This window comes from Lactuca saligna, chromosome 2 (assembly GCF_052625555.1).
Source record: "Lactuca saligna cultivar CGN05327 chromosome 2, ASM5262555v1, whole genome shotgun sequence".
Lineage (NCBI taxonomy): Eukaryota > Viridiplantae > Streptophyta > Magnoliopsida > Asterales > Asteraceae > Lactuca > Lactuca saligna.
In genome coordinates, this window is record NC_136418.1 from 174228284 (window position 1) to 174244044 (window position 15761).

The 15761-nt window shown below is 36.4% G+C and overlaps 2 protein-coding genes across 2 annotated transcripts; one reads left to right on the top strand and one right to left on the bottom strand.

The window, feature by feature from the left end:
* Positions 1-554: 554 nt before the first annotated feature.
* ABCB6 (P-glycoprotein 6) lies at positions 555-7362 on the top strand. The gene is made up of 11 exons (XM_078981814.1): positions 555-1230; positions 2293-2347; positions 2449-2624; positions 2701-2901; positions 2991-3250; positions 3328-3638; positions 3729-3949; positions 4029-4369; positions 4455-5236; positions 5319-5560; positions 5658-7362. The coding sequence occupies exons 1-11, from the start codon at positions 859-861 to the stop codon at positions 6885-6887; spliced, it is 4191 nt and encodes a 1396-aa protein (XP_078837940.1). The 5' UTR covers positions 555-858; the 3' UTR covers positions 6888-7362.
* PNSL1 (PsbP-like protein 2) lies at positions 7347-8925 on the bottom strand. The gene is made up of 7 exons (XM_078981815.1): positions 8758-8925; positions 8597-8684; positions 8342-8425; positions 8099-8172; positions 7826-8020; positions 7648-7744; positions 7347-7566 (listed from the first exon to the last, which is right to left on the bottom strand). Exons 1-7 carry the CDS (start codon positions 8803-8805, stop codon positions 7463-7465), a joined length of 690 nt encoding a protein of 229 aa, XP_078837941.1. The 5' UTR covers positions 8806-8925; the 3' UTR covers positions 7347-7462.
* Between the last annotated feature and the right edge of the window lie 6836 nt (positions 8926-15761).

Sequence of the window (15761 nt, forward strand, 5' to 3'; positions counted from 1 at the left end):
TGAATAGTTTGCAGATCCATAAATTGATTACTTAGCAATAAAGACACCATATATTAGTAAAACTACAATTAAATAAAGAAAAATTAAATATCTTTCTATTTTTTCTTCCTATCCATCCTCATACCACTTTTAGATGATGACAAATGTAATAATTTTTTTTTTAATTTTATCAAGTAGGACAAATATCAAAATCTTAAATGTATTGGAACATAATAGAAAGAAAAAGTAGAAATATATTTGATTTCTCTTAAATAAAACATGTATATACTCAAATATAGATAGGTTATCTTGTCACATCGAGCCAGCTTAACTATGTCATTGGGTAAGAAGACAAAAAAATTATCATACCTTATGTGGTTTTATAGATGTTAAAAAACTCAAAGCTTAGAGGCCCCAAACTTACAATCAAATAAATTGTCATTTTCTTGGTGTAATAAAGTGACATTGACCAATATGTAAGAGATCCCAAACTTAGAGGTCATTTTTGGACACATCCAATTTTCATACTAAAACAAACGACGACGTACGAAGGTGTACAACTAACAGAAAAACCCAAAAGAAACTTCGGTTCCCGAGTCAACTCTCTCTCCTTTCACGCCTTATTTGACCGAGTCACGAAATCGGACGACGCCGATTCTCTCTTTTATGCTTTCTTTCACACACCCCAAATCGTGTGTGCGAGAGAAAGTTGGAGAGAAGGAAAGTGTAAATCTTCATCACAATTTCAGTAGCCGAATAATCTCTTCACAATTCGGCTCATCGATTTCATCTCAATTTCCATTTTGATGGTTATTTTTAGGGTTTTGAGAGAGTTTTAATTTTGGGTTTTGGTTCGAGGGTTTGTGAAAATTCAACAAGATGATGATATCGAGAGGGTTGTTTGGGTGGTCCCCACCACACATACAGCCTTTAACGCCGGTATCGGAGGTTTCCGAGCCGCCAGAGTCTCCGTCGCCTTACATGGACATAAGTAACGATGCTTTACCTGTTGAAGCTGAAGAGGAAATGGAGGAGACAGAGGAGATCGAGCCGCCTCCAGCTACTGTACCGTTCTCCAAGCTGTTTGTGTGTGCTGATAGGTTGGATTGGGTGCTTATGGTGGTTGGATCGATTGCTGCGGCGGCGCATGGGACAGCACTGGTTGTTTACTTGCATTACTTTGCCAAAATTGTTCAGTTGTTAGGTCACGGCGAGGATAACCCGGATTTGCTTTTTGATAGGTTCAAAGAGGCAAGTTGGTTTTAATTTGAAAGTTATTTACCATTTTACTTTGCTAGTTTTTATAATTGAGTTATAACTTAGAAGTACTGATTCTGCTGTTGCTGCTGTTTTTTAATTTGTAATCCGTTTATTCTCACAGTAGTAAAGAAGTAAAATAACATAGAAGAAGTTCTTCCTTTAAACTTCCTAGAAATCTTGTGACCTCTAATAGTGATTGTCATGATGGTAAGCTTTCATCAAAAACGGCAAATGATGATGGAAAAAGTAGCACCATGTCATTTTTAGTGCTCATTTTGGTTCAGCATTAAGAAATATATTCTGGACCAGTAAGTTATTGACTTCTCCTGAAAATTTAGTAACTAGTGATGCCAATAATGTTGATTTTTTTTTTGAATGAGGGAAGTTCAATGTGGCATTTATGAGGTTTAGTGATCAAATATGCATGGTGAAGGGATCATCAAGCAGCTACCTCCTTACAAACTGATGGAGTATTAACATAAGAAGTTATGTAATGATGTCATTATAGATAAGAAATCCATACGGAATTACCAGAAACTTTAGTTTTATATTCATTGTTGTAATGTAGTATTAGAAGGTAATACTGTCATGATTTGTCTATGATGGTTCTCTTAGGAGATTGATAGTACCACTGGTTATTTTAGTCATGGAAAGCTTTATACTGGGGATTAAAGACAATGTGGACTATAAGAAAAAGTAGATGAGATGTTATTTGCTAATAGTATCTTTACATTCTGTAGAGCTAGGTAGTAAATGGTGCATTTGAAGTTCAAGATCTAGGTATATTGAAAGCTAGGGAATGGTGTTTACTGTTTAGCAGTGCATCCTAGAGGCTAGCATATGGCAACCTTTGCTTAGTGGTAGAAGAGAATTTAAGCTTTCATATAGTTATTTTGTGAATGATGAGGAGGGGTTGATAGTAAATAGATACAATTTAGATTTTAGATAGAAGAGAAAAAGAAAAGCATAGTTAAAGAATTAGTTAATTCATATATTTATGAGACAATTGGATTCTTTTTCACCACAAGTGACATTCTTTCACAATATTTGCAGCTTGCCCTCACCCTTGTTTATATTGCTGGTGGTGTTTTTGCTGCTGGTTGGATAGGTAAATACTCAAAATTCTAATCAGATAGATCCATTTCTCTTTCACTTTTACTTAAATGATTCTCATTATCAGCTGTTGTTTCTAATTACTTTTACATCCAGAGGTTTCATGTTGGATTCTTACGGGAGAAAGGCAGACAGCTGTTATCAGGTCAAGATATGTGCAAGTACTACTTAATCAAGATATGAGTTTCTTTGATACTTATGGAAACAATGGAGACATTGTGAGCCAAGTGTTAAGTGATGTATTACTTATCCAATCTGCCCTTAGTGAAAAAGTAGGTCCACAATTATTTTTCTTATTGGAATTAGTACATAATCCCTTGATTTATCTGATTAGTTTTATTGTTGCAGGTTGGAAATTATATTCATAACATGGCTACATTCTTCAGTGGCCTTGTAATTGGATTCCTCAACTGTTGGCAAATTGCAGGCCTCACTTTATTAACTGGTCCCTTTATTGTGGCTGCAGGAGGAATATCAAATATATTTCTCCATAGACTTGCTGAGAATATTCAAGATGCATATGCTGAAGCAGCAGGTGTTGCTGACCAGGTTTCTTCATTTCCCCTTTGGTCAACTACAAGTAACTTAAAAATTGTTAGTTGTAATATTATAACATTTTTTTTTTTTTAAATTTGCAGGCTGTTTCATATGTTAGGACATTGTATGCTTTTACAAACGAAACATTAGCCAAATATTCCTATGCAGCTTCACTACAAGCTACTTTAAGATATGGAATATTGATTAGTCTTGTACAAGGACTTGGACTTGGCTTCACATATGGGCTTGCAATCTGCTCTTGTGCTTTGCAACTTTATGTTGGAAGGTTTTTGGTTACACATAGACATGCTCATGGTGGAGAAATTGTAACTGCTCTTTTTGCTATCATTTTAAGTGGCCTGTAAGTTTCTTGAAAATCTTTTTTTTTTTTTGTTTCCCCTTTTTTCTTACTTTCATTCTGACATTTGGTTTCCACAGTGGGCTGAATCAAGCTGCAACCAATTTCTATTCATTTGAGCAAGGAAGAATCGCTGCATATCGGCTTTTTGAAATGATTAGCCGATCATCTTCTTCTGTTGATCATGATGGAAACACTCTTTCTTCTGTTCAAGGGAATATCGAATTCCGGAATGTGTATTTCAGTTACTTGTCGCGTCCCGAAATTCCTATCTTAAGTGGATTTTACCTTACTGTCCCTGCCAAAAAAACAGTGGCACTTGTGGGAAGAAATGGTTCTGGTAAAAGTAGTATTATACCCCTCATGGAACGCTTCTATGATCCTACTTTAGGTATGGAAATTTGCATAATTTTTTATATGATGTTGATCTTTTTTGCATGTATAACAAAACCCTTGATTTCTTTTATCTACTGTTGCTCAGGTGAAGTTCTTTTGGATGGTGAGAATATCAAGAATCTGAAATTGGAATGGCTAAGAAGTCAAATTGGCTTAGTCACTCAAGAACCTGCTTTGTTAAGCTTGAGTATAAGAGACAATATTGCTTATGGGAGAGATGCCACAACACTTCAAATAGAAGATGCTGCTAAAATAGCGCATGCACATACGTTTATCACCTCACTAGAGAAAGGATACGACACACAGGTAGAATTCTAAAGTCTAAGGACTAAAAACGTAATTCTATCACTTAAAATTCCTTAAAAGAACATTTGTGTACTTTCAGGTAGGCAGGGCTGGTTTATCATTAACAGAAGAACAGAAAATAAGACTTTCTGTTGCAAGGGCAGTTCTTTCAAATCCTTCTATTCTTCTTCTTGATGAAGTGACTGGTGGACTTGACTTTGAAGCTGAAAGATCTGTTCAAGAGGCTCTTGATCTTCTTATGTTAGGCAGATCAACTATCATCATTGCTCGTAGACTTTGTCTAATAAGAAACTCTGATTTCATAGCTGTAATGGAAGATGGTCAGTTAATGGAGGTCGGGACCCACGATGAACTAATCGCCTCGGATGGGTTATATGCAGAGCTTCTAAGATGTGAAGAAGCAGCTAAACTCCCAAGAAGGTAGACCCCACTCCCACCACAAATTAACAATATTCTTCTGTTATTTTGTGATTGATTTTTCAATGCTTTGAATATTTGTTTATAGGATGCCAGTGAGAACATACAACGAGACTCAAGCATTCCAAATCGAGAAAGATTCTACAGATAACTATCAAGAATCATCGTCTCCAAAATTTGCAAAATCACCATCACTTCAACGAGCTTCGAACTTACATGGAACAAGGACCGATTCAGCTTACGGGTCACACGAATCACCAAGAAACCCGAGCCCTGCAGAAAAAGAAAACGGATTATCCATGGATGGAACAAACAAAGAACCATCAATCAAAAGACAAGACAGTTTCGAAAAAAGATTACCCGAATTACCAAAAATCGATGTTCACGCTATCCGTAGACAACCATCAAACGGGTCAAACCCGGAATCCCCCATTTCACCATTGTTGACCTCCGACCCGCAGAGCGAACGTTCACATTCACAAACCTTCAGTCGACCTAATAATGCTCTTGAAAAGCCAATCAGAGTACAACAAGCAGTAAAAGAAAAACAAAAAAAGAAAGAACCATCAATTTGGAGACTTGTGGAATTAAGTTTGGCTGAATGGCTTTATGCTGTTTTAGGAAGCACGGGTGCTGCTATATTCGGTTCTTTCAACCCTCTTCTCGCTTATGTCATCGCACTAATTGTCACAGCTTATTATCGAAACGAAAACGACAGAAGACACAAAATACACGACGAAGTTGACAAGTGGTGCTTAATCATCGCCTGCATGGGTGTTGTGACTGTAATCGCAAACTTCTTACAACACTTTTACTTCGGTATCATGGGGGAGAAAATGACTGAACGAGTTAGGAGAATGATGTTTTCTGGTTAGTAACTTTTTTTTTTAGCAGGTAGTTTTTCACTAATGACTGCGAGTTATAAATAATTTGTTTCTTTTATAATTTTCAGCAATGCTTCGAAATGAAGTTGGATGGTTTGATGAAGAAGAGAACAGCGCAGACACGTTGTCCATGCGATTAGCAAACGATGCAACATTTGTGAGAGCAGCTTTTAGCAATCGGCTTTCTATACTCATACAAGATAGTGCAGCTGTTATGGTTGCAATATTAATCGGAATGCTTCTCCATTGGCGATTAGCACTTGTAGCATTAGCCACATTGCCTGTTCTTACCCTATCCGCCATTGCTCAGGTATTGGCATAACCTTTTTCATGTTTCCTTCTCCTTGTCAAATTATCAAAAAATAACGCGCGTATATTTATACTTTATATGTTAATTTGAATTACAGAAACTATGGTTAGCGGGATTTTCAAAGGGGATACAGGAGATGCACAGGAAAGCGTCATTGGTTCTTGAAGATGCTGTTAGAAATATATACACAGTGGTGGCATTCTGTGCTGGCAACAAAGTTATGGAGCTTTACAGGTTACAACTACGCAAGATATTCTATCAGAGCTTCTTTCATGGCATGGCTATCGGTTTTGCTTTTGGGTTTTCACAGTTTCTTCTTTTCGCATGCAATGCCCTTCTTCTCTGGTACACCGCAATCTGTGTGAAGAACAATTACATGGATCTCCCAACTGCTCTCAAAGAGTACATGGTTTTCTCTTTTGCCACTTTTGCCCTCGTGGAGCCTTTCGGCTTGGCTCCTTACATTCTCAAAAGAAGAAAGTCTTTGATATCCGTATTTGAAATCATCGATAGAGTACCCAAGATTGATCCCGATGATACCTCCGCTTTGAAACCACCAAATGTATACGGATCCATCGAGTTGAAAAGCGTTGACTTTTCCTACCCGACCCGCCCGGAGATTCTCGTACTGAGTAACTTCAGTCTGAAGGTGACCGGCGGGCAGACGGTGGCGGTGGTTGGCGTTTCGGGATCCGGAAAAAGCACGATCATTTCACTGATCGAGAGATTTTACGACCCGGTTGCCGGACAGATTATGCTGGATGGACGTGATTTGAAACAGTTTAATGTAAGATGGTTGAGAAACCACCTTGGTGTAGTCCAACAAGAACCCATCATTTTCTCAACAACAATTCGTGAAAATATAATATACGCGAGACACAACGCGAGTGAAGCCGAAATCAAAGAAGCTGCAAGAATAGCAAACGCGCACCATTTCATCAGCAACCAGCCACACGGGTACGATACGCATGTTGGGATGAGGGGCGTGGATCTAACCCCGGGCCAGAAGCAGAGGATCGCGATCGCCCGGGTTATTTTAAAGAACGCACCGATTTTGTTACTGGACGAGGCGAGCTCATCGATTGAATCGGAATCGAGTCGTGTGGTTCAGGAGGCTCTTGATACTTTAGTCATGGGGAACAAAACCACTATTTTGATAGCTCATAGAGCTATTATGATGAAACATGTGGACAACATTGTCGTTCTTAATGGTGGTAGGATTGTTGAGGAAGGGTCCCACGATTCTTTAATGGGGAAAAACGGTTTGTATGTTCGGTTAATACAACCGCATTTTGGAAAGGGTATTCGTCAGCATAGACTTGTGTAGATGTGTGGGTTTCGTGTGATTGATGAATTCAACAAAATGGATATGGATATATACATGCACATTGTTAAATTTATTATTTGTAATGTCATCCGTCTAAGGTTCTGAAAGACCTTACAGATGGAACGTGAAGAGTGGTGGCAGGTGGCGGGAGTTGGCGGCGGCGGATATAGCATTTACATTTGGGGTAGTTTGTTAGGACAGGTCAGATTGCATATTCGTTCAGAGGCAGGTTAGAATCTTGCTGTCTCTCCATGATATATTGATTTGTGTTGATGATAGAACTTAGTGTCGAGGTGTTTGTTTGCTTTTTTTTTTTCTTTTCTATTTTTGTCAGTGTGATTCTGTTTCTATCGTCGGACTTTTTTTGTACATTTGTATATTTTTTCGAATTTGATGAGGCTTACAAAGGATTAAGTAAACGTATTTATTGTAATCCTTCTGTATATAAAGAGGTTTAGATTGATTGAATTTTTAATTTTTTTTTTCTGTTACTGCTTGTATGCTGCTTTAAGAGTACATTAGGCTTTGTGTATTGTACTTTGGAAAACTAAATATACAGACGATATCACTCAATATCAGATATCGAACACCTTGAATGAGTCCGCCACCACTTTAAGCTGGTTTCTCACTCTTCTCCATCTTCGCTCATTTGCTCCAACAATTAGCGTGTAGTATCTCCCTGTTTGCACGAATCAATGCATGTCAAGATTTACAGTCTGTTATGTTATGTTATGTCATGTCATGTTGGGTGTTGTCTTACCATTGCCGACTGCTATGGTTGCGAAGGCTGCACGGGAGAAGTTTGGAGATGTTAGCGTGTACTCAAACGTGTAATATCTTTTACCATCTGTGGTCCTCTGCATTTATAGGCGATAGATTAGAATAAGCATATGTACTAATAATGTACATGTGTCGTGATTTGATAAAAAGGATCAGACCTCTTGCATATCAAATACATCCGGGACTTGAGTTGGTGTGGAGTAAACATGCTTCACCAAATTGGCTACAACCTTCTCGATGGGACCCATATCCTGGATGTCTGTTTTATCGGTTGGTATGAAACTAAGCCTCACATTTTGTAGTTGCAAATATCGATCTTTGAATGCTGAATCATGTCCTCTAAAATCGAATTCCTGAAAAATTGGATCTTAAAAATCTCGACTTCTGAAAAAGATAAACATCAAGGTCGCAAGGCTTATAATATAACTCACCCTCCAATCTGAGGGATAATAATAGGAGTAACCATCTTGTAAGTCGACAAATTCATCATAGTTTGCTGGTTTCTCTGTGAACATCAACAATGTAATAGTTTGTCTGTGTAAGACTAATAAAAGCATGGAATCACAATAGAATGTTATGATACATTTTATAAAATTTTCAATTCCATTTTAGCATTTTTATTTTCATACAAAGTTATATGAAATAGATTGGGGTATATATGAAAAATAATAAACCTTGAGCCAATAGAAGTTTTGTAGGCAATAAACTTGAAGCTCCAACTCCTATTAGTAGTGATCTTCTCTTGCAATTTCCTGATGCTGTTTCACAAAATTTTCATGCTTAAACGACTCTAAAATTTTCAGTTCACAGAAGCTTACCTTGTTAAAAAAATCAATGGCAGATGAATACATTATAAAAAGAGAGATAATATGTGAAGTGTTGTTTAATTCACAGAGAATAAACATTTCAAAGAACCATGAAAAGCTTACTTTTTTGATCAAGAGATGAATTTTTTGAGGATGCAATGATGGTTGGCCAAGAACATGAAGAACAAGAAGGCTTCAATGGTAGATTCAACTGCAAAACAAAAATAAACTGATTGAAATTATTTTCAAAACACTAAAAAGAAAAATAATAAATGGAAACGGACCCTTGTGGATAAGGTAGGCGATGAGAATGGAAGTGATGAAACCGCCATTGCTGTGCTGTTTGGAAGAAGGCGTTTGTTACATCTCCATATGACAACAGGTAGCAGTTACTTAATTTATTCGAGTTGATGAAAGGATATTACATGTGTGGATACTGAGTCCAGTTTGTGTCTGGTTGGGGGTCTTTTGGATTAGACTTGTATTTATTATTTTTTTATTTTTTATTATTATTTGTGTGTGTGTGTAATGGTTGGTAATTTGTAGGGTAAATTGCGACACCGAGTAACAAATGTGATATGTGGTCCAAGTTTTCATTTTTTCATTTTCTTGTTTTTTCCTAAATTCTCATATATATATTTTTTCTCCAATTAATCACTAAAAAACATAAAAGAATCATTAAGCTTCCAAGTTTGTTTATTTTTTTTTTCTTCCGTAGTTCAAATATACATAAGAAAACCATCAAACCTTAATTTATAGTAAATTATATTATTCGTCCATTTGGCATTGAAATAGCATTTTCACGATTAAAGATATCCACAATACATTAAATTTCATAGAGTTTAATAGATTTGAGTATTATTTTTTTTTACATTCCATACAACGCTATTAATTTTTTTTTCTATAATGCATTAAACTCTATAATGTTCAATAGAAAATAAAAAAAAAACTAATTTATAATATATATTTAAGAATTAAAAACTTTCATTTATTCGATTGAATAGTTCAATGACCATTAACTCAAAATCCATTGAATACTAATGTGACATCTCACTATGTTAAAGTTTAATTTATTAAATGATAAATAAACTTGTCATTTCATTCAACTCTTTTATTGAACTCACAATTATGGATGCTATAAAGAATGCATATTGCAATGGGGGCATAAAGTGTTCCAAACTCTTAACTCTTTGGACTATATACTTTTCCAAAAACATGGGTTGCGTAATCTGAAATGATTCATTTCGAACACATAATTTGTTCTCAAACTTTAGAGTGCACAGATTTGTGCACCTTTTATGTGGGTTGTAGACTTAAGATTTTGACAATCTTATTTTAAGCACTTTTGATGTAGTTTATATGTAGCAAAACAATTACCATATAAAAAAAGATGGCTTTGATCAATTTGAATCCTTTCACTATTGGTTGTGTGGCAATATTCATTTTTAGTTTTAGTTTAATTATTTGTTGTGATTGATAGTCCAATAATCTATAAATTTAGATTTTTTAATTTGTTTGTGGTTACTGATCTTAATAGACACTGCCCCCTTATATGGAATTACTTAGGAACCACATGCTTATAAATTTACATATACGAAATTTACCACGTTGTGCCCTAGTTATCACTCATGCATTGATTTACCACCATGCGAATTCATGTATGGAAGAAAGTGTAAGGCTCCTTCTTGTTGGCTTTAAGCCGGTGTGAAACATTTTTATGGCCCACAAACCATACAAGAACCATGAAAAAAGTAAAAATGATCTGAAGAAGTTTACAATGATGCTCAAGGTAGAGAAAAGAGGTATGCATACATAAAACATAGAGCGATAGAGTTCCATGAAGGAATGGAAAGTATTCATAGCAATTTCCACATATGATCCCTTAACAAATTACTAGATTTATAAGGAAGAAATGATATCATTTAATGATATAAAAGTTGATGCCCTAAATTGCATGATAGAAGAACCTAAGGCCATATACGAAACACAAAATAAAAAATTGAGAATCAAAATCTTACGCTAGTTTTGGTTTGGTGAAAAGATAGTCACAAACTCCAACCACTCTTAGGAAAAGTATAGGGAATGAAAAGGCATTATCAATATCTTGTCAAGCTAGATGCAACTCCAAGGATGAGACTTAATGATGGTGATTTTTAACATCCTACTTTGTACGTCCTTGAATGTATAATAAGGTATGCTAATATATTAATAAGGTGTATCATGTTAGTGATGTATTTGTTAAGATTGTAACTATGATGGCTAGTGGTAAGCGTGGTAAGGTCGCTGCTAACGAATGGTGGGTGCGTGGAGAATGCTATGGATTCGAGCTCCATTTCCCTCTCGAGGAAAACTAAGCAACGACCAGCTCATTCACCTGAATTTGGTTGGGGCACAACGGGTATTGAACATCTAAGTGCGAGCGATGCCTCCCGTTTTCATTTCGTGGAAGTCCCCCGCAGAGGAAAGGGCTGTAGGTGATGGCGCGTTCTGCTTATTTGATCCATATTGATGCAATGTGGCCAAATGAAGAAGACTGGTGCCTACTAAAAGAAAGGGGGGTAAATGATGAAGACTAAAAAAACGATTTAAGGTGGCATTGTCCACAGAGAAACCAACCAGCAGCCGTCAGCTCCTAACTCTAATGCCTATAGGAAAAAATCTTCACAAGGTCAAGGAGGAAAAGCTCCCCCACGTCAAGTCTACAGGCAAGTAAGAACTTTGATGTATGAACCAAGCATAAATGTTTCATGTAAAACACTTTAGTGTACCTATTTCTAAACATTTGGATTTTTACATGTTTCTATAGTATTTTGAAATGGTGTTTGCCATTAGGACCACCAAACTTGGTGCTCCAGAGAGAGGTTTTAATTCGGCAATTGGCTTCTATTTATAGTCTTCAGAAAACAGGGGCTACTCGCCGAGTAGCTAACCGAATCGTTGAGTCCCCTTTAAGAATCCGTATACGACAAGGACTTTGTATTTTGCTTCGCCAACATTCGTGGGGACTCGTCGAGTAGTCGATGCAACTCGCCGAGTCCTTCCAGATTTTGACTATTTTCTTCTTTTTTCTTCTTTCTTCAATTCCCGAGTTCCCGATCGCATTTCCCGCTTCCTTTTGCTTTCGAGCTCATTTTTTAGACTGAAAATACAATTTAAACATAATTAAATACCTTTTGTCCATAAATTTCAATAGATTAGCCAAAAAGTAATAAAATTTTGATCGAAATATATAGCTAATTATGCACATATCAGTTGCTCTAACTCCTTTGAGGCCCTTCCATCCTCAACCTCCATCATCCCAAGTGCCCCCCTTTGAAATCTTAATCCCCTTTTGAGAGTTTTGAGCCTTGAGAATGTTTTGTGTTCACTTTTGAAGGAAGAAGAAAATTGCAAAACCACTTAGGAGCTCAAATCAATATAGATCCATAACTTTTACCCACTCAACCATCTCCAAAAGGTATAAAGTTCCCACCTTGATGTGTTTTTATGTTAGATCTAATTATGCTTAGGATTTCATGCTTTTTATCCCCATAACCATGATGTATATGAGTAAGAGCTACTCCAGACCATTGGGGTGTTATTTCTGGGTGTTTTTAGGGTTGTTAAGTCATAAAAATGAGATTTTGGTCACTCTCATCCATGAGTTATTGAGCATTGAGTGGATTTTTGGACTTATGTAATGATTATGTGCCCTTGGTGTACATGCAAATGGATAACGTCTGAGACTTTATACATTAAGACATTTATAAGATAAAGATGTAGAAGTTAGATGAGCTTTGGGACTGAATTAAGGACATAATGATTAGGTTGGGTTTCTGGGGTTTACGCAGGGTGTAAATCCCTTTACATGGGGAGTAACACTGATTTTCCTTCGTTTTTGCCACCTTAGGCTCTACGCAGGGCGTAGAGCTGCTACGATGGGAATAGATTGGCTAAGTGTTGACTTTTGACTTTTTGACAATTGATCGTTGACTTTGACCAATTTTGACTTTAGGTCAAATGGAGTAATTTGAATTGAAGTTTGAAACTTGGTCGATGTTTGTTGTATAGATGACTAGAGCCGATATTTGGATCAGTGTTCAGTTCAACTATCTTTTACACTTCGAGGTGATTTTTCCTCACTGTACTCATAGGTCGAAGGCACCAATGCCGACCCACTAAGTTGTGTTATGTATCCTGGTATATAGGATGTTTCTATGTTGTAGTGATCTGTTAGATTGGTAGATTTGTATGATTTCATTTACTTGCTGGTTATTGTTTATCTGTTGCTGATGTGTATATAGATGCATTAGTTTTAGTCCTACTTTTAAGATATAATTTAGACACACAAATGTAGTGGACCTGTCAATTAGTGATATAGTTGAATAAGCAGGCTATCGAACACAGGGAACGGTAATTAAACTAATAACTAGAATTAACTAAAACAAGTAATAAAAGTAGAGGGTTTTTTTCTAGTTTTGCAAGACTAGAAACTTAACAAATTAACTAGCATGAAAATTAAATAAGTAACATCTAAAGCAAGTGAAAACCAACTAAATTCAATAATAAGAAGACTTATGTTTAGGTTCGATTCATTTACTCCTATGGTTGATTTTATGGCAAGTGCAATGGATTAATTGTTATTGGCTACCGATTAAAATGATTAGGTTCATATTTGCTATTACCAATCCTTAGAAAACAGATTAATTTAACCGGTGGTCAAGTGATTAAACTAATGAATTTCCTTCGGGTTAAATAAGACTTGTAATTAGCTAATCAAATTACTAATTCAATTAGCTTCTTGTTGATGGTTTAGCACACACGCTCACACATTAATTTGCCCATTTTCTAGTTAATCCTAGTTTCACATTCACTATTCCTAGACACATAACAATGTTTTCACACAAATAATATGAGATAAGCAATTACGAGATCTTCATGCAGCTTAATTACTTGTTAATTAACAGAAAATAGTTGTGGTTAATCATAAGGTTCTTTAACAAGCTTAATAAAACAAAATTCACCAATAAACAATTAATCCAACCACAAATCAGTCCGTAGTTGTAAATTTATCTATCCTAAACAGAAGATAATAAGTTTTGCTCATAATCAGAGCAGATAGTAACTCACAAACAATGTCTAAATACTCAAACATGATTCAAATAAGAGATAAAGTATTGAGTATACTAAATTTGCCTTTAATCTCCTTAAAATTGAAGTATAGGGTTGTCTTCACGAACTCCAAAGCTCCAGCAACACCTTAATCGCAGAATAATCCCCCAAGGGTTCTAGAGAGAGATTTTAATTCGACAATTGGCTTCTCTTTATAGTCTTCATAAAACAGGGGCTACTCGCCGAGTAGCTAACCGACTCGCTGAGTGCCCTTTAAGAATCCGTATACGGCAATGACTTTGTATTTTGCTTCACGAATATTCGTGGGGACTCGTCAAGTAGTCGATGCAACTCGCCGAGTCCTTTAGGATTTTGAGTATTTTCTTCTTTTTTCTTCTTTCTTCAATTCTCGAGTTCCCGATCGCATTTCCCACTTCCTTTTGCTTCCAAGCTCATTTTTTAGACTGAAAATACAATTTAACCATAATTAAGTACATTTTGTCCATAAATTCTGATAAATTAGCCAAAAAGTAATAAAATTCTAATCGAAATATATAGCTAACTATGCACATATCAGTTGCTCTAACTCCTTTGAGGCCCTTCCATCCTCAACCTCCATCATCCCAAGTGGCCCCCTTTGAAACCTTAATCCCCTTTTGAGAGTTTTGAGACTTGAGAATGTTTTGTGTTCACTTTTGAAGGAAGAAGAAAATTGCAAAACCACTCAGGACCCAATGTGCATGTTTGCATATGTTTTGTTGTGTTGGGAATTCTAGGGGAAATCACTAAGCTTTGGCTTACAGTTGTTGGTTTCATGGTTTTAGGTACAAATGATCGGAACAAGGCGAATGCATGATCGTACACATCCTCCTGCTGATATATGTTTTGAGAGATTTTGATACTATAATTTTATGGATTTCTCTTGAAAGCGATGGTTTATTATATTATGGTTTGTGGAAATGTTTTTCAAAAGTGAAACAATTTTATCATGATTTTTGGGATGTTATAAGTTGGTATCAGAGACCTAGTTTGAGAGAATTGGATAAACACTTGTATGATTCCAGACTCAAACTATGGATCTGCAAAATATTTTTCAAAATTAACTCTAAAATTATCGACAGATAAGATGTGATGTGAACAATCATATGGAGCCAAGGAAAGTATTCCTCAAGATACCGACACTTTGTTTTGTGTACCGATGATATGATAAAAATGCATGCGAGTTTGTAGGCTAGGGATATTCATGAATTGCATGGTTTATGATGCCTAATAGCCTAGGATAATTTCTTGACATGTTATATGGAACTGATATCATTACTGGTTTCTTTGTGTGTGCATCATATTCGTATATACTAAGGTTTTATAGCCTAAGAATGCTTAATTTAGCCTTATTTCGTATTCCATGTTTTATTGTGGATTTAGGGTAAAATCAATTATTCGATTGTCTATCGAATCCAATGTTATGTATGATTAGCATACACAAGGAGACTATAGGGTTAGTGGAAGTTTCATGAGTTAGTGTGGTTTGTAGAAGGCTAGCATAAGGAATGATTAGCTACTCTCGAGAGCGTGCATATAGGATGTATGTGTATCCTAGTTGTTGGGCTTTGTGGCCGGGAGGTCCATGGCAATCCTATGAGACAAATACGGGTAGGTGTGGAAGGTAGTGTGGGCCCGTACTATTAGAAACACATGACCCGTACGAGTATCAAGGAAGTCACGAACCCCGAGGGCTTATTGATCCTGTAATTATGTAATAGTATAAATTGTGGCGTATTTCAGTTTGTTTTCAATATGACAATCACTAGAGGTTCGGGATCAGGAGCTGGCGGCCCGAAGAGACCAAGATTTACTGATGTTGAGATTCGTAAGATGATCACCACCCAGGTGTGTAACAACATAAATTTCAAAACAAATTTTCACTTTTAAATAATGCAATTTCATTCATAAAAATTCCCCATTATCAATGTACCACATAACAAATCCATAACATCACATCCCAAGATCAAATATATAAAACTCCGATAGTGTGTACTGGTCATGCCGGTGCCTTCCTGCGATCCTCACTGGTACCTGGACACATCACACAAACACTGTAAGCACAAGGCTTAGTGACTTCCCCAAAATACCACATACAACACATACGCCTATCGAGGCTACAGTACGAACCTCCAGTCGATGTGTCTCAGCGGGACCC